Source organism: Odocoileus virginianus, chromosome 4 (genome assembly GCF_023699985.2).
Source record: "Odocoileus virginianus isolate 20LAN1187 ecotype Illinois chromosome 4, Ovbor_1.2, whole genome shotgun sequence".
In the NCBI taxonomy this organism is placed as follows: Eukaryota; Metazoa; Chordata; class Mammalia; order Artiodactyla; family Cervidae; genus Odocoileus; species Odocoileus virginianus.
In genome coordinates, this window is record NC_069677.1 from 84201150 (window position 1) to 84221477 (window position 20328).

The window sequence follows — 20328 nt, forward strand, 5'->3', positions numbered from 1 at the left end:
AAGAAAGTTTGGCCTTGGAGTTCAAAATGAAGCAGGGCAAACACTAACAGAGTTTTGCCAAGAGAATGCACTGGCCATAGCAAACACCCTCTTCCAACAATAGAAGAGATGACTTTACACACGGACTCTCCAGATTGATTTTACCAAAATCAGACTGGTTATATTCTTTGCAGCTGAAGATGGAGAAGCTCTATACAGTCAGCAAAAACAAGACCGGGAGCTGACTGTGGCTCAGATCATCAGCTCCTTATTGGAAAACTTGGGCTTAAATTGAAGAAAGTAGGGAAAACCACTAGGCAATTCAGGTATGACCTAACTCAAATCCCTTATGATTATAATACAGTGGAGGTGTCTAACATATTCGAAGGATCAGATCTGGAAGACAAAATGCCCAAAGAACTATGGATTGGGAATTTGTAACACTGCACAGGAGTCAGTGACAAAAACCAGTGAAAAAGAAATGCAAGAAGGCAAAGTGGTTGTCTGAGAAGGCTATCTCTTCTTCTGAGCAAAGAAGAGAAGCAAAAGGCAAGGGAAAAAGGGAAAGATATTCCCTACTGAATGCAGAGTTACAGAGAATAACACGGAAAAGAAGGTCTTCTTCAAAGAATAGTGCAACGAAGTAGAAGAAACCAACAGAATGAGAAAGACTAGAGATCTCTTCAAGAAAACTGGAGATATCAAGGGAACATTTCATGCAAGGATCAGCACGATTAAGGAGGGAAATGGTAAGGACCTAACGGAAGTAGAAGAGATTAAAAAGAGGTGGCAAGAATACACAGAAGAGCTATACAAAAAATGTCCTGGATAGCCACAATGGTGTGGTCACTCACCTAGAGCCTGACATCCTGGAATCTGAAGTCAAGTGGGCCTTAGGAAGCATCACTACAAACAAGGCTAGTGGAGGTGATAGAATTCCAGTTGAGCTATTTAAAATCCTAAAAGATGAGGCTATTACTGTGCTGCACTCAATGTCAACAAATTTGCAAAACTCAGCAGTGGCCACAGGACTGGAAAAGGTCAGTTTTCATTCTAATTACAAAGAAGGCAGTGCCAAAGAAGGTACAAACTACTGTAAAATTGGACTCATTCTGCATGCCAGTAAGGTTATACTCAAAATCCTTCAAGCTAAACTTTAGCATTATGAGAACTAAGAACCTGAAGACATACAAGCTGGGTTTAGAAAAGGCAGAGGAACCAGAGATCAAACTGCCAACATCCACTGGATCAGAGAAAAAGCAAGAATATTCCAGAAATACATGTTCTTCTGCTTCATTGACTATGCTAAAGCCTCTGACTGTGTGGATCACAACAAACTGTGGAAAATTCTTAAAGAGATGGGCATACCAGGCCACCTTACCTGTCTCCTGAGAAACCTGTATGCGGATAAAGAAGCAACAGTTAAAACCAGACATAGAACAATTGATTGGTTCAAAATTGGGAAGGAGTATGATAAAGCTATATGCTGTAACCTTGTTTACTTAACTTTTATGCAGAGTATGTATCATGGGGAATGCTGGGCTGAATGAGTCACAAGCTGGACTCAAGAGTGCCCAAAGAAGTAACAACCACAGATATGCAGATGGAACCACTTTAATGGCAGAAAACAAGGAGGAACTAAAGAGCCTGTTGATGAAAGTGAAAGAGGAGAGTGAAAAAGTTGCCTTAAAACTCAACATTAAAAAAACTAAGATCGGGACTTCCCTGGTGGTCCAGTGTTTAAGATTCTGAGATTCAGTGGTTCTCACTGGTTAAGATTCTTTGCCCACCCAATGGATGGGGCATGTGTTTGATCTCTGGTTGGGAAACTAAGATCCCACATGCTGCATGTCTAATAAATAAATAAAATAAAACATTAAACAAACAAACAAACAAAACCTAAGAACATGGTACCTGGCCCCATCACTCCACGGCAAATAGATGGGGAAAAAGTGAAAGCAGTGACAGATGTTATTTTCTTGGGCATCACTGTGGACGGTGACTGCAGCCATGAAATTAAAAGATATTTGCTCTTTGGAAGGAAAGCTATGATAAATTTAGACATCATATTAAAAAGTAAAGACATCACTTTGCTGACAAAGATCCATATAGTCAAGGCTATGTTTTTCTGGTAGTCATGAATGGATGTGAGAGTTGGACCATAAAGAAGGCTGAGCATAATGGATTGATGCTTTTGAACTGTGGTGCTGGAGAAGACTCTTGAGGGTCCCTTGGACTGCAAGGAGATCAAACCAGTCCATCCTAAAGGAAATCAACCTTTCATATTCATTGTAAGGACTAATGGTAGAGCTCCAATACTTTGGCCACCTGATGCGAAGAGCCAACTCAAAAAACATGATGCTGGGAAAGATTGAGGGCAAAAGAAGGAGGTGACAGAGGATGAGATGGTTAGATGGCATTTCTGACTCGATGGACATGAATTTGAGCAAACTCCAAGAGACAGTGAAGGACACAGAAACCTGGCATGCTGCAGTCCATGTGGCTACAAAGAGTCAGACACAACTTAGCAACTGAACAACAACAACAAAGTGTAAGGTCCAGCAATCACATGATTTAGTACTTAACTAAAGGAATCAAAAACTTATGATCACATATAAACCTGCACATGGATGTTTACAGAAGCTTCATTCTCAACTTCTAAAACTTGGAAGCAACCAAGACATCCTTCAGCAAGTGAATGGATAAATTAACTTAGTATTTCCAGACAATGGGACATTACTCAGCTGAAAAGAAATGAGCTACCAAGCCATGAAAAGACATGACACAGAGGAAACTTAAATGCATATTGAGTGAAAGAAGCCAATATAAAAACACTACATACTATAAATTCCAACTGTGTGGCACTGTGGAAAAGGCAAAACTGTGGAGACAGTAGTAACACCAGGGTTTGGAGGAGGGAGGAACAGGTGGAGCACAGAGGGCCTTTGGGTCACGCACCCCTCTGTGTGACGTCATAATGGTGGATGTGTGTTGTGACATGTCTGCCCGAACCCACAAAACGGGACACAAGTGAACCCTGATGTAAACCAGGGACTCTGGGAGATGACGATGTATCCGATTGTAACAGACATCCCATCTGGTGGGGATGGTGACAGTGGGGGAGGCCGCATGTGTGGAAACAGGAGGTGGAGGACTGGGGTTTACGGGAAACCTCTGTGCCTTCCTCTCAGTTTTATTGTGAATCTAAAACTGCTCTAAATGAAATAAAAGGCATATTAAAAACACAGAAGAAGATGATAATCTAGCTCAGTAAGACACATACATACAAAAAGTAAATAGGAAAGTGTCAACTGGGAGAAAAAAAACACAACCTAAAAGCTGACAACAGTTTGATCTGAAGAACTTCCTGAGGGCGCAAGCCTGGGGCAGCTCCCAGGCAGCCCTGAGGGAGTGCTCTGAAGAGTGAGAGAGCAGCAGCTGAATCTACAGGGATTTTTGCAACACAGACCAGGCAGTGGGAACATCCAAAGATTACTGATAATTAAAGAAAACCAAGTTAAGGAATTTAGTGCTTCTCTATGCATGGCAAGATGCAAGAGTCTGGGCTCACTGAAATCATTCCTCTGCTGTGCACCTCACTCTTTGGGGCCAGAATCCTGTGCTTTGCCAGCCTGAGTCCCCTCTGGGCTCACCATCAGGCAGCTGTAGTGGTTTGATGGCTCCAAAAAAATCTGTTTTCTAAGAATGTGGCACGCAATGTTTTTAATTCACAAAAACAAAGACATTTTAAAAAGGCTAAGAAAATGCAATTTGTGCCACAAGTTATTAAATATATTATAAAACTTCAGTAAGTAAACGGTGGAAATGGAACAAGAATACACAGAGTTCAAGAGAAGAGAAGGGAAAACCCTACAAACCCTAACAGAGAAGAATTTTAGTAAGTGATGTGACAAAGAGGGTAAAAGAAAAATGATTAAAAAAACAAAACAAAACAGACTTACAACAATTGGTTATCTATTTTGAGAGGAAAAACTAAAATCCTTATTTTCACAGAAAATAAATTCCACACAGATGAAAGAGCTGTTCCTTTTAACTGAAGCCATAAAGGAACTAAGGAAAATCTGATCTCAAGGAAGGAAATGCCTTTCTCAGCATAAAAGCAACAGGAAAAAAACAGAGAGAAAAACTGAGACTTCAGTTTTTTAAAGATTTTTAAGAAAACATTTACATATTTTAATAAAAAGTCTAACTTAAAATCCACATACATTTACAATAAATCAAATATTGGGAATCTAGTACAGTAAAAAAAAAAAAATACTTGATCTTTGTTTCTTAGCACAAAGTCACCAAAGTCTGGGAATTTATAGTCTTTTGTATGCTAATATGATGACACGGGGGTCTCAGGGGCTTCAGAACTTCAGGACTGGGGGTGGGGTGGGGTGGGGTGGCTGGTCACCAGAAAAGCAACTCCTACATCAAAACTCTCCTTCAGCCCCACCACCATGCCTCCCCTGCTGGCTGAGAGGCTAAACTGACTCGGAGCAATGACCGACCAGTCATTTAACCTATCCGGCTCAGTGTTGGAACACATATATAGGATATATATGTATATGTATACATATAATATATATGTAATATGTATACATATAATATATATGTAATATGGATAATCATATGATGACCCTCTTTGTCTCTTGTGAGAATCTTTGACTCAAATTTTTGTCTGATGTACTTGCATACTTATTTTTTACATTTATTCAGCTACTCTGTATCTTTCGATTGGGCAGTTTAAGACATTTACACTGAAAGTAATTACTGATAGTGAAAGGGAAAATGTTGGTCACTCAGCTGTGTCCGACTCTTTACGATCCATCTGGCTACTCCGTCCATGGGATTCTCCAGGCAAGAATACCAGAGTGGGTTGCCATGCCCTTCTACCGGGGTTCTTCCTGACCCAGGGATTGAATCCAGATCTCCTGCGTTGCAGGCAGATTCTTTTCCATTTGAGCTATCAGGGAAGCACTTACTGTTTCCATTTTGTTGATTGTTTTTTTGTCTTACAGTTTATCTGCTCCTCTTTTCTGTTCTTGCTTCCTGCCTTCATGCTTCCTTGGTGTTCTGCAGCGACATGCTTTGATTCCTTTCTCATCTTCCACCTATATCCTATGGGCATTTTCTTTGTGGGAAGGTTACATAACACAGCTTATAGTCACAACAATCTTTTAAACTAATCACTGCTTAATTTCAATCACATACAAAAATCTACTCCTGTACATCTCCCCCCACTTACGTTATAAACATCACAAATCGTATCTTTTTATATTTTATGGTTACTAAGGTTACTGGTTTTTATCATGTGTACCAGCATGACAGTATTACAGATTTTGGACCCTTCTATATGGCTTCCCAGGAAGCTCAGTGGTAAAGAATCTGCTTGCCAAGAAAGGAGCCCCAGGAAACATGGGTTTGATCCCTGGATTGGGAAAATCCCCTGGAGGCAGAAATGGCAACCCACGCCAGTACTCTTGCCTGGAAAATCCCATGGACAGAGGAGCCAGATGGGCTACAATTCATGAGGTCGCAAAGAACTGGACATGATTGAGCATCCACACACCTCTCTATATATTCACCTTTAACACAATGTTATGTTCGTGTGCTTTCACATCACACCTTGCATCCTGTCATTAGCATTTCTGGCAAAGCAAGTCTAGTGATGGTGCAGTCCCTCAGCTTTGACTTCTCTTGGAAAGTCTTATTTCTCCTTCACTTTTGAAGGACAGTTTTGCCCAATCCAGTTTCCTTGGTTGGCACTCCTCTTTTCCTCTAGCACTTTGACTACATCGCCCCACTCCCTCTCGGCCTATAATGCCCCTGCTGAAACACCTGCTGAGAACCTTATGGAGCTCCCCTGTGACAACTGGCTTTTTTCTTGCTGTTTTCAAGATTCTCTCTGTGCCTCTGCCTTGTGAGTTTTATTACAATGTGTTTCGGTCCAGGCCTCTTTTGGGCATCTTGAATTTGGATGTCCATATCCTTCCCTGGGTTTCAGAAGCTTCCTGACCTTTCCCCTAGGTCTCCCACGCAACATATCCTGGTCTACTTGTTCGTGTTTCATAAGCCTCCGAGGCTTTCCACACTCCTCATTATTCTTTTTCCTTTTTGCTCTTGACTTGATCATTTCAAGTGACTTGTCTTCAAATTCTGATTCTTTCTTCTGCTTGGTTAATTCTGCTGTTGAACACTCTAGAGAATTTTTCAATTTAGTTATTGTATTCTTCAGCTCCAGAATTTGTTTGGTTCTTTTTTATACTTTCTCTTTCTTGATATTTGCTTCCCTGGTGGCTCAGAAGGTAAAGAATCACCTGCAATGCAGGCGACTGGGTTCTATCCCTGGGTTGGGAAAATCCCCTGGAGAAGGAGATGGCAACCCGCTCCAATATTCTTGCCTGGACAGTTCCACAGACAGAGGAGCCTGGCGGGCTACACAGTCCAGGGGGTCACAGAGTCAGACATGACTGAGCGACTACATTTTCTTTTCTTTCTTTTGTTGGTATTTACATTTTGTTCATTTTCACAACTGCAGTTCAACTGCTCTCTTGTAGCATACTAAAGGTTAAGACTATTATTTTGAATCCTTCATTAATTTACACAGCTTCTTTAGGGTCAGTTTCCGGATATGTATTTTGATCCTGTGACTGGGCCACATTTCCCTGTTTCTTTATCTGCCTCATTATTTTTGGCTGGGATTGGGCATTTGTAAAAACTGCCACCTCTCCCAGTCTTTCTGAACTGGCTTCATACGGGGAAAGGCTTTCACCAATCAGCCTGGCTAGATCCTGGGAGCCTCCAAACCTTCTCTGGGCACGTGTCTTCTCTCCAGCTGTCACTGCCCAGAGCTGTAAGCTGCTTCTCCCTCCAGCATCCATCTGTGGGGCTGCAGCTTCTCTGGCCACAAGCAGCTGAACGCTCCTTGGTCTCAGTGGCCCCACGGGAGCCAATCATGCCATGCCAGGGAGAGAAATCGACCTGCAGTAGCTTCTCTTGGGCCTGTAACCAGGAAGCTGCGAGCATGGCGTTCACTGAAAGTCCGGCTGAGGGGCACTTGTGGACGTGGCTCTTGTGAGGGAGGGGAGTGAAGTGGCCTGTCACCATTCCCGTCACCACTTCAGTGCGGCTGCTCTTGGCGTTGTGCTGGCTTGGGTGACTGTAACTTCCTAACTGGTTTCTGGAGTCATAAAAGCTTTTCTGGACCATTACTGTTAAGGCGATGCATCTGAGGGTTAACAGATCAGCGATTCCCTCTCCACCACCGTGCTGGCTTCGCTCCTCCTATGTCTGCCTGGGCACCTGCTGGCGGCCGACCTCTGAGTGAGGGCCACTGTGTGGGACTGAGCCCGTAACCTGCGGGGTCTCTGCTAACGAGGCAGTGTCAGAACAGAACTGAATCAAGACGACACCCAGTTGGTGTTAAGAGGACTGGAGAACTGCTTGGCATCAGGAAAAAAACAACATGGGGATATACATACTTCTTATGATAAAAATGGAAATGTGTGAAGATGACCACTCTTAATTATAGTTACACACTGTTTTTTCTCTGTAAAATTTCTTAGCATACTCTCTTGCCACATCAATCAATGTCTATAATTACACCTTAGGACAAAACTTCTCCATTTATTGTTTAAAACACCACTATAAAACAACTTTCTTTTTAAGAAGTATTATTTATCTTCCTCCTTGGAAGGAAAGTTATGACCAACCTAGATAGCATATAGATAGCATATTAAAAAGCAGAGACATTACTTTGACAACAAAGGTCTGACTAGTCAAGGCTATGGTTTTTCCAGTGGTCATGTATAGATGTGACAGTTGGACTACAAAGAAAGCTGAGCACAGAAGAATTGATGCTTTTGAACTGTGGTGTTGGAGAAGACTCTTGAGAGTCTCTTGGACTGCAAGGAGATCCAAACAGTCCATCCTAAAGGAGATCAGTCCTGGGTGTTCATTGGAAGGACTGATGGTGAAGCTGAAACTCCAATACTTTGGCCACTTGATGCAAAGAGCTGACTCATTTGAAAAGACCCTGATGCTGGGAAAGATTGAAGGTAGGGAGGAGAAGTGGACGACAGAGGATGAAATGGTTGGATGGCATCACCAAATCAATGGACATGGGATTGGGTAAACTCCAGGAGTTGATGATAGACAGGGAGGCCTGGTGTGCTGCAGTTCATGGGGTCGCAAAGAGTCAGACATGACTGAGTGACTGAACTGAACTGATTTATCTTCAGTCAATAAATTTACTATGAGCTACAGCTAAACACCTAGCAAAGAAAATCTAAAACGAGATATAATAGTTACATGGAAATATTAAATCATATCAGGTTTTAAAGTTTAATTGATAGAGGGAGAATTAAGTAACTGGTACATGATGTAGAGCAGGCCACTGGGTTGATGCAAAGAAATAGAGGAAAACAATAGAACAGGAAAGGCTAGAGATCTCCTCAAGAAAATTAAAGATACCAAGGGAACATTTCATGCAAAGATGGGCACAATAAAGGACAGAAATGGTATGGACCTAACAGAAGCAGAAGATATTAAGAAGAGGTGGCAAGAATACACAGAACTGTACAAAAAAATCTTCATGACCCAGATAACCATAATGGTGTGATCACTCATCTAGAGCCAGACATCCTGGAATGCAAAGTCAAGTGAGCCTTAGGAAGCGTCACTACCAACAAAGCTAGTGGAGGTGATGGAATTCCAGTTGAGCTATTTCAAATCCTAAAAGATGATGCTGTCAAAGTGCTGCATTCAGTATGCCAGCAAATTTGGAAAACTCAGCAGTAGTCATAGGACTGGAAAACGTCAGTTTTCATTCCAATCCCTAAGAAAGGCAATGCCAAAGAATGCTCAAACTGCCACACAATTGCATTCATCTCACACGCTAGCAAAAATTGCTAGCTATGAATGCTACGCTAGCTAAAAAATGCTCAAAATTTTCCAAGCCAGGCTTCTACAGTATGTGAACCATGAACTTCCAGATGTTGAAGATGGATTTAGAAAAGGCAGAGAAACCAGAGATCAAATTGCTAACATCCACTGGATCATCGAAAAGAGTTCCAGAGAAACATCTCCTTCTGCTTTACTGATTATGCCAAAGCCTTTGACTGTGTGGATTACAACAAATTGTGGAAAATTCTTAAAGAGATGGGAATACCAGACCACCTGACCTGCCTCCTGAGAAATCTGTAAGCAGGTCAAGAAGCAAGTTAGAACTGGACATGGAACAACAGACTGTTTCCAAATCAGGAAAGGAGTACGTCAAGGCTGTACACTGTCACCCTGCTTATTTAACTTATATGCAGAGTACATCATGAGAAATCCTGGGCTGGGTGAAGCACAAGCTGGAATCAAGATTGCTGGGAGAAATATCAGTAACCTCAGATATGCAGATGACACCACCCTTATAGCAGAAAGTGAAGAAGAATTAACGAGCCTCTTGATGAAAGTGAAAGAGGAGAGTGAAAATGTTGGCTTAAAACTCAACATTCAGAAAACTAAGATCATGGCATCTGGTCCCATCACTTCATGGCAAATAGATGGGGAAACAGTGGAAACAGTGACAGACTATTTTTTTGAGCTCCAAAATCACTGTAGGTGGTGACTGCAGCCATGAAATTAAAAAACTTTTGCTCCTTGGTAGAAAAGTTATGACCAACCTAGACAGCATATTAAAAAGAAATTACTTTGCCAACAAAGGCCTGCTCGTCAAAGCTATGGTTTTTCCAATAGTCACGTATGGATGTTAAGAGTCAGACCATAGAGAAAGCCGAGTGCCAAAGAATTGATGCTTCTGAACTGTGATGTTGGAGAAGACTCGAGAGTCCTGTGTACTGCAAGGAGATCCAACCAGTCCGTCCTAAAGGAAATCAGTCCTGAATATTCATTGGAAGGACTGATGCTGAAGCTGGAACGCCAATACTTTGGCTACCTGATGCAAAGAACTGACTCATTTGTAAAGACCCTGATGCTGGGAAAGATAGAAGGTGGGAGAAGGGGACGACAGAGGATGAGATGGTTGGATGGCATCACCAACTCAAAGGACACGAGTTTGAGCAAGCTCTGGGAGTTGGTGATAGACAGGGAAGCCTGGAGTGCTTCAGTCCAAGGGCTGGAAAAGAGTCAGACACGAGTGAGCGACTGAACTGAACTGAGTAATGTATGTCGTAAAGCCTCTAGTTATAATAAAATTTGCTGCAAGAATACAGCACAACAGAGCAGAACACTACACCAACACCATACCCCACCTCACCCCACCCCCTCTGGGGCAGAGGACAGCCCCACCATCATTGACCAACATGCCAAGGGGATGGGAAGCAGGAGGGCAGGCGCTCTTGCTTCCTCCCATGTGACTCCCCAGACCTGGACTCAGAGCTCCTGCTGGCACAAGGCATGCTGGGAGTGAAGTCTCCAGCTGGGGGGCTGTACACACGACGAACATGCGCTGTTAGTGGGAAGTCAGCAGTCTCTCCCAAAAGGGCACCTGCCAGTCCCTAGCCTCTGCAGAACTAAGATGAACACCACTATACACAGTTCTTAACTGTGGACAAAACACCTCCCGGTTCCCTTCGCCTCCACTCGCTGTTTGGGTTGAGATGATGCAGATCACTGTGCTGTTCTTAATGTCGTCTCCTTGACTATAAAGCATGACTCATTTCATCATGGAATGAGAAGTAAAGGACCAGCGTAGACAATTTATGTGAAAGCACAGAAAGATACACAAATGTTCACTGGGCAATTAATAAAATGTAAGCCCAGGAAGCATATAAATGAGCTCCAGCATCTGCCATTAATTTCCGAGTTTAGCAACTAAGACTTCCTACTTGTACCCTAAATCACAACAAATTCCACACTGCAAAACTCTAATTAGGTTGCCTCATAATTAGCACAGACTTCAAAGATCCCTTATTCTACACCGGGGTCAGCAAAGAATGGCCGCGCCCTGCCCGTGTAAACAGCCTTGCTGGAGCACAACCACGCCTGTCCCCCAGCACAGGCCACAGCCGCCTGCACACGGCAGCCGCGGAGCTGCGCATCTGTGACGGACACCGCGTGGCCCTTACAGTCAGCTTCTCCACGCCTGCTCTAACCCTCTGGCTTAGAACAGGGCTCTGCAGAGTGAATGATACACTCACTGGCCCCATGCCTCACAACTGCTGAGAGGGGGCGGGAACCAGGACTGTCTGCTGACGCCAGGCTACCAACTCCCCTTCCCGTGATCCTGGTTCATTCATCAATGGAGAGCCAGGCTCTTGCAGTTTCTCACAAATGATGAGTCCTCTGGCTCCTACCCAGCACTCTACCTGTGCGGCTCAGCCATGGGGGTGTCTGGCAGAAGCTGCCTCTAAGTCACACGTCCCCAGTCAACCCGCCCAGGATCCCCTGCTGCTCAGAGGTGACATCATCTTCCCCATCACGCCAGGTGCCCTTCAGCCTCTGATCTTCAAAAGTCACCAGCTCTCTTTTCCATGGGCTTGGCAAGCTTGCTTCCTCCCACTTTCCTGAACCTAATCCATCTAGAATTCAGGCTCTTATTTCAGCCTGAACTCCGACACCCGGATCCTACCTGTTTTACCTGCACCTCACCTCCAATCCCTCCTCCCTAGACAAGATTTCCCTGTGAAGTGGCAGGAAGCCATGACTCAGAGGCCTTCAATATTTACCTTCAAGGTGAATTCTAAACCCTTCAGTGGGGTTTCCCAGTTCTCCCTGTACAAACCTTCTATACCGATTAAACTGGTTTGTTTTCTATCCCCCAAGCTATTTGGGGTCCAAAGCTATGCCATTTCCTCCCTCCCTCACTATCTTTCTTCAAGAATCAGCTTAAATTCTACCTGCTCTTCTTCAAATAATGAAGTTAAAAGGGAGGTGAATACAGAAAAGGGTGTGTGCACAACAGTTCTTTATTTCACCTGCTAATTCACCAGAGAGCCATTTACCTTCCACAGTAAGACTTCTATAAATATACTCATTATTACAATACTTAAGCACAGCATAAATAAATAAATAAATAAAAGTATATTAGGATGTTCGTTACAATGAAATTTGAGCCAAGACATAATTTTATCAATGCTTTTTAAGGCACTAATTATTGAAGCACTAGCACTTTAAATATAGAATATGAAACTTGGATTCAAATTCCTGTTAGTAGCTACATAACTCTACATAAGTTCTTTAGCTTCCTTAAGTTACTCAAATGTAAAATACTGTTGATTTTCAATATTCAAGACAGCTATGAATCAGCAAATACTGAATCGCTGCTCTTACAGGAAAAACGGGGTCAGGTTCCTGTGAGCCTCTGGTGACATTTTCTTCAATCATTCAATATATACCCTTGTTTTGTGTTTCTGTATGAAACCTTGTTGTTGTTACTGGTTAGTCGCTAATTCGTGTCTGACACTTTTGAGACCCCACGGACTGTAGCCCACCAGGCCCCTCTGTCCACAGGATTTCCCAGGTAAGAATACTGGAGTGTGTTGCCATTTCCTCCTGCAGGGGATCTTCTTAATTCAAGAGACTGAACCCATGGTCTCCTGCAATGGCAGGCAGATTCTTTCCCACTGAGCCACCTGGGAAGTGTATAAAACTTTATTTAACATATACTGCATAGTTATTAATGTTGACCTCACAGGCAACATACTAACTCACCATAACAGACTACAACAGACTCCTCCCAGCACCACACAAGAAAGATTCTGTGTTATCTCAACTAAGACTCTTGGTTTTTCCTATCCTCAAAGCAGAGTAAAAAACACCTGAAACGTTCTCTGACTTTTTTTGGAATGCCTACAGAGTATGTCTAAGCCTTTTAAACTTTTAAATAAAGTATTTAGATTTTTAAGTAAAGCCTTTTCATATTTAAATGAAAATATGCCTAAAATGCCCTGAGTTTTGTTTCTGAAGATGTTCAACTGCAGCTGGAGAAGGAAATGGCCACCCACTCCAGTTTTCTGGCCTGGAAAATCCCATGGTCAGAGGAGCCTGGTGGGTTGCAGAGTCGGACATGACTGAGGGACTAACACCCAGGACCCTGTGCAGTGCAGCGCGAGGCAAGTGAAGACCCGCTGAACCCTCCCTCATGTGGGTCATCTCAGACCACCTTTTCCTCTTACTGCTCACACAGCGCCCAGGAGCAGCGCCTAAGACAGCCACCTCCGCATCCATCAGGAGGGGCCCAACCAGATAAACTGTGGCACACCCAGCCTTAAGGGTGGTTTTTTTCCAGCTGTAGGCCTGAGACAGGAAGTGCCCCATGGTACATATATTATTTATCGAGAGAACCATTCCAAGTACACAAAAATGTTTGTGGTGGAAAAGCAAATATGTGATTTTAAACATACACTTATGAATGTACATAAATGCTTCATGGATAGCTATATTAAAAAAGTAATGATACTTCCTACTGGAAAGAGGAAGAAGACCCAATATTGAACATCCAGAAATGTTTTACTATATGCATAGCAGATGTTGTTTAAACAAACATTAGAGTCATTAAAACTTCTATATCTCTCTTTTTAAATGATTACAATAAATGTTTCACATTAAAAACCTCACTGTTATACTTTATTACAAAATAGATGCGTATTCATGACAAAAAAGGCTAATCACCTACACAGAGACTCAGATAAATTTGTTTTCTATAATGTTAAAGCTATTTTAGTAACAGTTAAGTATTCCTTAAATCCATGGAATGATGGAATGCCTCACATTTCAAACTTACTAGAACCTAACATTAAGCTATTTTTTCTTTTCTTAAAAAACGACACAGATTATAGCTGTGACCTGATTTTCAAGTAAGTCGACTGACCAGATTTGAACACAAATTAAATGCCTTTCTGGAATTAGACAAAGTGCACTCCTAGCCTACATGTTTTAATATGAACTGACTTTTTTGAGGGGACAGGGAGGGGTAGGGGGAAGGTATACACTGAAAATGAAGTAGAATGAGAATGAGGAATGAGAATATCTTTCTAGTGAGACACAATTTTAACAGATCCATTAAACCCTTCTATAGTAACTCCTACTTCTTTCAACTTTAAAATAAAATTTTGTAGGCAGAAGTTTTATGGTAGACTTGTCATAAACTTTAAAATTTAATTCTAAGAGAAGTTGGCTTTGGGATAAATATCAATCTACCTGATAAAATGAACTAAATTTAGAGTTATGACCAACTTGTCACAAAAAGTCTTTGCTTTTCTATAGCAAAGTTTTTTCAACACATCAAACTAAAGATACACTTGATAAAGTAAGACAGAAACTGCAGTCAAATCTCTTGTCAAGGCTGTATATTGTTACTCTACTTATTTAACTTATATGCAGAGTACATCATGAGAAACGCTGGGCTGGAGGAAACACAAGCTAGAATCAAGATTGCCGGGAGAAATATCAATAATCTCAGATATCCAGATGACACCACCCTTATGGCAGAAAGTGAAGACGAACTAAAGAGCCTCTTGATGAAAGTGAAGAGAGGAGAGTGAAAAAGTTGGCTTAAAGCTCAACATTCAGAAAACTAAGATCATGGCATCCGGTCCCACCACTTCATGGCAAATAGATGGGGAAACAGTGGTTGACTTTATTTTTGGGGGCTCCAAAATCACTGCAGATGGTGACTGCAGCCATGAAATTAAAAGATGCCTACTTCTTGGAAGGAAACTTATGACCAACTTAGAGAGCATATTAAAAAGCAGAAACATTACTTTGCCAACAAAGGTCCGTCTAGTCAAGGCTATGGTCTTTCCAGTGGTCATGTATGGATGTGACAGTTGGACTATCAAGAAAGCTGAGTGCAGAAGAATTGATGCTTTTGAACTGTGGTGTTGGAGAAGACTCTTGAGAGTCCCTTGGACTGCAAGGAGATCCAACCAGTCCATCCTAAAGGAGATCAGTCCTGGGTGTTCACTGGAAGGACTGATGTTGAGGCTGAAGCTCCAATACTTTGGCCACCTGATGTGAAGAGGACTCATTTGAAAAGACCCTGATGCTGGGAAAGGTTGAGGGCAGGAGGAGAAGGGCACGAGAGAGGATGAGATGGTTGGATGGCATCACCATGACTCAACGACTCAATGGACAAGGGTTTGAGTAGACTCCGGGAATTGGTGATGGACAGGGAGGCCTGGTGTGCTGTAGTTCGTTGGGTTGCAATAGTCAGATACGACTGAGCGACTGAACTGAACTGAACTTGCCACAAAAAAATCTTTGTTTTTCTATAGCAAAGTTTTTTCAACACATCAAACTATAGATACACTTGATAAAGTAAGATAGAAACTGAAGTCAAATCTCACTCCTAGAAGGTGGTGGTGGTGGTAGTTTAGTCGCTAATTCACATCCGACTCTTGCGACCCCATGGACTATAGCCCGCCAGGCTCCTCCATCCATGGGATTCTCCGGGCAAGGATACTGGAAGGTAACCCAGGATAAAATGCAGATAACTTTGGGGAAACACCACCAAAGACGTGATCTATGAAAGAGGTAACTGATAACCTAGACTTCATTAAAATTAAAAACTTCTGCTCTGTGAAATATAATGTTAAGAAAATGAAAAGATATGGCATAGACTGGGAGAAAATATTTGGAAAAGACACATCTCAAAAAAAAAAAAAGACACATCTCATAAATGACTGCTATCCGAAATACACAAAGACTTCTTAAAACTCAACAATAAGGGGGAAAAAGCAACTCAATTAAAAAATGGGGCAAGAAAATTTGAATAGACATCTCACTGAAGGAGACATGAGTGAGTGAAAGTCGCTCAGTAGTGTCCAACTCCTTGTGACCCCATGGACTATACAATTCACGGAATTCTCCATGCCAGAATACTGGAGTGGGTAGCCTTTCTCTTCTCCAAGGGATCTTCTCAACCCAGGATTCAAACCCAGGTCTCCTGCATTGCAGGAGGATTCTTGACCAGCTGAGCCACAAGAGAAGCCCAAGAATCCTGGAGTGGGTAGCCTATATGGATGGCAAATGAGCAAGATGAAGAGATGCTCTGCATCAAATGTTATCAGTGAAATTCAAATTAAGCAACAGTGAGATGCCACTACATATCTATCAGAATGACCAAAACCCAGAACACTGACATCACATGCTGGCAAGCGCAGGAAGCAACAGGAAGTCTCACTCATTGCTGGTGGGCATGCAAACTGGTACAGCCACTGTGGAGACAGTCTGGTTCTAACAAACAAAATAAACTCTTAGTCTATGATCCAGGAATCACACAGTCCTTGGTATCTATCCAAATGAGTTAAAAACTAATGTCCACACAAAACCCTGCATATCATGTATTTTATAGCAGCGTTATTTATAATTGCTAAAACCTGGAAGCAACCAAGATGCCACTCTGCAGTGAAATGGTAAACTTTCAGACAATGGGATATTATTCACCATTAAAAAGAAATGAGCTATCAAGCCGTGATAAGGCACGGAGGATCCTTAAATGCACACTGCTCAGTCAGTAAGAAAAGTCAATCTGTAAAAGCTGCACATCTTATGATTCAACTCTGACATTCTAGAGAGGCAAAATTATGGAGACAGCAAAAAGATCAATGGTTGTGGGGGGGGGGGGCAGGGGAAGGATGAATAGGCAGAGCACAGGGGATTTTTAGGGCAGTGAAACTATACTACATGGCACTATAATGGCGAATTCATGTCATTATACACTTATCTAATCCACAGAACAGACAATACCAAGAGGGAACCTTAATGTAAACTGTGGATTCTAGGCAATAATGATGTGTCAGTGGAGGTTCCTTGGCTGTAACAAATGGGATTTTGCTAGTATGGGGGAGGCTGTACACATGTGGGGACCAGGGGTATATGGGAACTCTGTTTTCCACTGAGTTTTGTTGTGTACCTAAAAAAAGAAAAAAAAAAGTCTATTAAAACACACATACAACTACACACAGAGGAAAAAAAGGTATAGACTGTAATTCTGTAAACTTGAAGGTCAGAAAAAAAGTTTTAATACATGTGTCACTAATGGTTAAGTCTGGGCTTCCCAGGTGGTTCAGAGGGTAAACAATTCACCTGTCAATGTAAGAGACACAGGTTCAATCCCTGGTCAGGCAGATGCCCTGGAAAAGAAAACAGTAACCCACTCCAGTATTCTTGCCTGGAAAATCCCATGGACAGAGAAGTCTGGAGTCCCTGGGGTGGTAAAGAGTCCGACACACGATTGAGCGACTAAACAACAATGGTTATGTCTAGGTAGTATATACGTGGGTGTTTAATCTCCTATCCTTCCAACTTTTCTCTGTTAGTAATTTAACTTAAAAGGGGAAAAAACGTGTTTTGGGATTCATTAGAAAACAGAAGTGGAACATAGAAGAACAGATTATAAAATAGATTATAAAATTTTAAGTTCATTCAGAAACAATACTACTATCTCTGACCAATAATAGTCATACACAGAAATAACTCTGTAACCATATTTAAACCGCACTTAAATTCTCAACATTATATTTAAGAAAGTTGTTGTTTAGAATAACCATAAAATTTTGAGATTTAAAAAGTAAACAGTAGGGTGAGCACTAAAACTACCAAAAAGTGATTTCTGAAAGACACTTCAGATAGGGATCATATTTAAATGCTTATCTAAAGGTATTTAACTCCTACTAAAAAAAATATCCAAATGAAGCAACTTCAGTTCCAAGGGAAGTTATTTAGAACCAACTGGGAAAGAAACAATCTCCTGAACTATTTCCAAGAGCCAAGAAGAGAGACACAGATCACCATTAACTTCCGTCTTAGGCCAACAGCAACAGGAGAGGGTTTCCAAACATTTAACAAACAAGAAGCTGTATGACCACCGTCATTTTAAAAATAAAAAGCTGAATTTCTGACCTAATTTCACTGCATAGGAAAAGGAACACTGTGTTGGGGGTGGGGTGGAGTGGAGCGTACGTAACGCTCACAGGATCCACCTGGGGTCCTTTTTAATTAAAAAATTCTAAACATTCCAGGCATATCTCCGAACTTGTAACGGCAGTGTCTGTCTAAATAAAGGCCATCTGCCTTCTTCCTCCAACCGAGGGTTTAAACAGAGGTGAAGGTCTGTTTGTTATCTGAAGTATTTAGCGCACTCGGCGCGCCCGCTGCAGTCCCCAGAAGCTCCTGACCTCGCCGGCGGGCCGGTGCCCCCCTCCAGCCCAGGCCTCGCCGGTGAGTCCAGCCCAGCGCGGCGCGCGGCCCCGGACTCAGCGCTGGACTGATGGGCCCGGGCCGGGGCCAGGGCCGCGTCCACTCGGCAGGCAGGTTCCCCCGCGCCGCTGGAAGGCCACGGCCCGAGGTTTCCACCTCCGGGAACTGCGCCCGCGATCCCGAAACCGCGCGAGGGGCGGCGAGGCGGAGGGTTCAGTCACTCGTAATGTGGAGCGGGGGGGTGGGAGGCACCACGGGGCACAGCGGTCGGGCCCGGACCAGCCTCGGGAAATTAACGGGCCGCGCGGCACGGGCCTCACCTGCGCGCCCCACCTGTGCGCCTCCCCCACTGCGCGGCCAGGCCTCAGCCGCGCGCATCCCGACCCGCGTCACCCTCCCAGACCCCCGCCTCCCACGCTCCGTACCCCCGTGCGCCCCCTCACCTGAGCGGCGGCGGGGGCGGTGGCGGGCGGCGCCCCCCCCCGCAGGCCGTCCTCCTCCTCGGTGGGCTCGTCCAGGAGCACCCGGTTCCGGCCCAGCTTCCACATGCTGCGGGCGGGCTGGCGGGCGCCGGTGTCCCTGCGTGCCCCTCCTCGGCCGGCCCGCAGCACCGACGCCCGGGCTGCGGCTCCTGGAGGACCGGACGCTGCCAGTGGGGCCGGGCGGGGCCGGGCTGTGGGGCGGGCCCACCCCCAGGACCCGGCCCTCCCCAGCCCACCCCGCCCCCTCCCGGACCGGACTCGGTCCCCGCACCCAACCAGACCCGCCGTCCGTCGGGGCCCCGGCCCACCTCCAGACCCGGGCCACACCCCCCGGGCCTCCACTTCCCCTGCTCACCGCCCCTCTCAGGTCACCACCGCCCCACCTCCGGCCAGGCCCTGCCCCCGACCGACCCCCAACCCCCAAGAGGCTCCTCCTCCTCTGAGAGGTCCCCACCCCCTCACATAGTCCCAGGAGGTCTTTTCCGCGGGCCGCCCACCCAAACCGACCTTCTCACCCCTCGCCCCTCACCCAAGCTCCCTTCACCTAGCCCCCACTCATCTCGGACCCTCTCCGCTCAGCCCTCGACCCAAGGTCCCCACAACCCGGCCGACCTCCTCACCCCTCACCCCGTGATATCTCCTCACCCCGAGCACACCCCCACCCCGAGCTGACCCTTTCACCCCTCACCCTTCACCCCGCGCTGGGTCGCCGCCAGACCCGCCGGGCGGCGGCGCGGGGGGCGGGGCGGCCGGGGCTCCGGTCACCATGGCGACAACCACCGGACGCGGAGCGGGCATGGTGCGCATGCGCACACGCCAGTGTCCGCGGCTCGGGGCGCGGTGGGTGGGGCTGGAGGCGGTGGCTGCTCTGGTTCCCGCTGGGTCGGCCCGCCCCCTGGTGGTCTCGGGGGTGCGCAGGCGTCCTGCCTGGGGCTCCGGTGGGTAACAGCGCGAATGTTGGCCGGCACCCCAGAGGGTGGAGGCGCTGGGCGTGCGGACCTGCCGCCGAGGGGAGGGTGCGGCCGAGCCCCGGGATGGGCCGTAGACGGTGGGCTCGGCCCGGGCGGGTGCGGGTAGAGGGACGGGAACGTGTCTGCCTTCGGAGCGGAAGGCCCGCGGGGAAAGCGGGCAGCTCGCTGGCCACACCACCTTGGAAGCCGCATTGTTGCGCGCCGGACGCTCGCTTTCCGGGAGCCTGACGTTGACCAGCAAGTAAGATGACCCACACATGGTGTAGTTCACTGGCAGCTGAGTGTACTTTGAGACAGTCAGTTATGACAACCGAAATTTGTTACTTTTTCTCAGAATTGCATTTTACAGTCACAGTCATGGCGAGCGAACCCCAACCTGTGGCAGAGGAGGCCCGGCCCACCTGGCTCTCTGGCCTCTTACCCAAACCCCAAGTACAATACAGGATGACTTTTACTTTCTGTCTCATAAAGGAGCCATGCAATGAAATATAAAAGATATTCAACTCCAGTGTAATCCGTTCAGTTCAGTTGCTCAGTCGTGTCCGACTCTTTGCGACCCCATGGACTGCAGCACGCCAGGCCTCCCTGTCCATCACCAACTCCCGGAGTTTACTCAAACTCATGTCCATCGAGTCGGTGATGCCATCCAACCATCTCATCCTCTGTTGTCCCCTTCTCCTCCCACCTTCAATCTTTCCCAGCATCAGGGTCTTATCAAATGAGTCAGTTCTTCGCATCAG

At 45.1% G+C, this 20328-nt stretch overlaps 1 protein-coding gene across 3 annotated transcripts in view; it reads right to left on the bottom strand.

Moving 5' to 3' along the window:
• Positions 1 to 19403, bottom strand: part of TDRP (testis development related protein) — a 44006-nt gene extending 24603 nt beyond the window's left edge. Inside the window, exons 1-2 of one of the 3 annotated variants that reach the window (XM_070466943.1) lie at positions 19306 to 19403; positions 18579 to 18766 (exon numbers count right to left, since the gene is read on the bottom strand). In XM_070466943.1, the coding sequence (XP_070323044.1) occupies positions 18579 to 18683 (105 nt within the window). In that variant the 5' untranslated portion in view covers positions 18684 to 18766; positions 19306 to 19403. The other 2 variants (XM_070466944.1, XM_020907495.2) reach the window with 2 other exon arrangements.
• Positions 19404 to 20328: the final 925 nt, after the last annotated feature.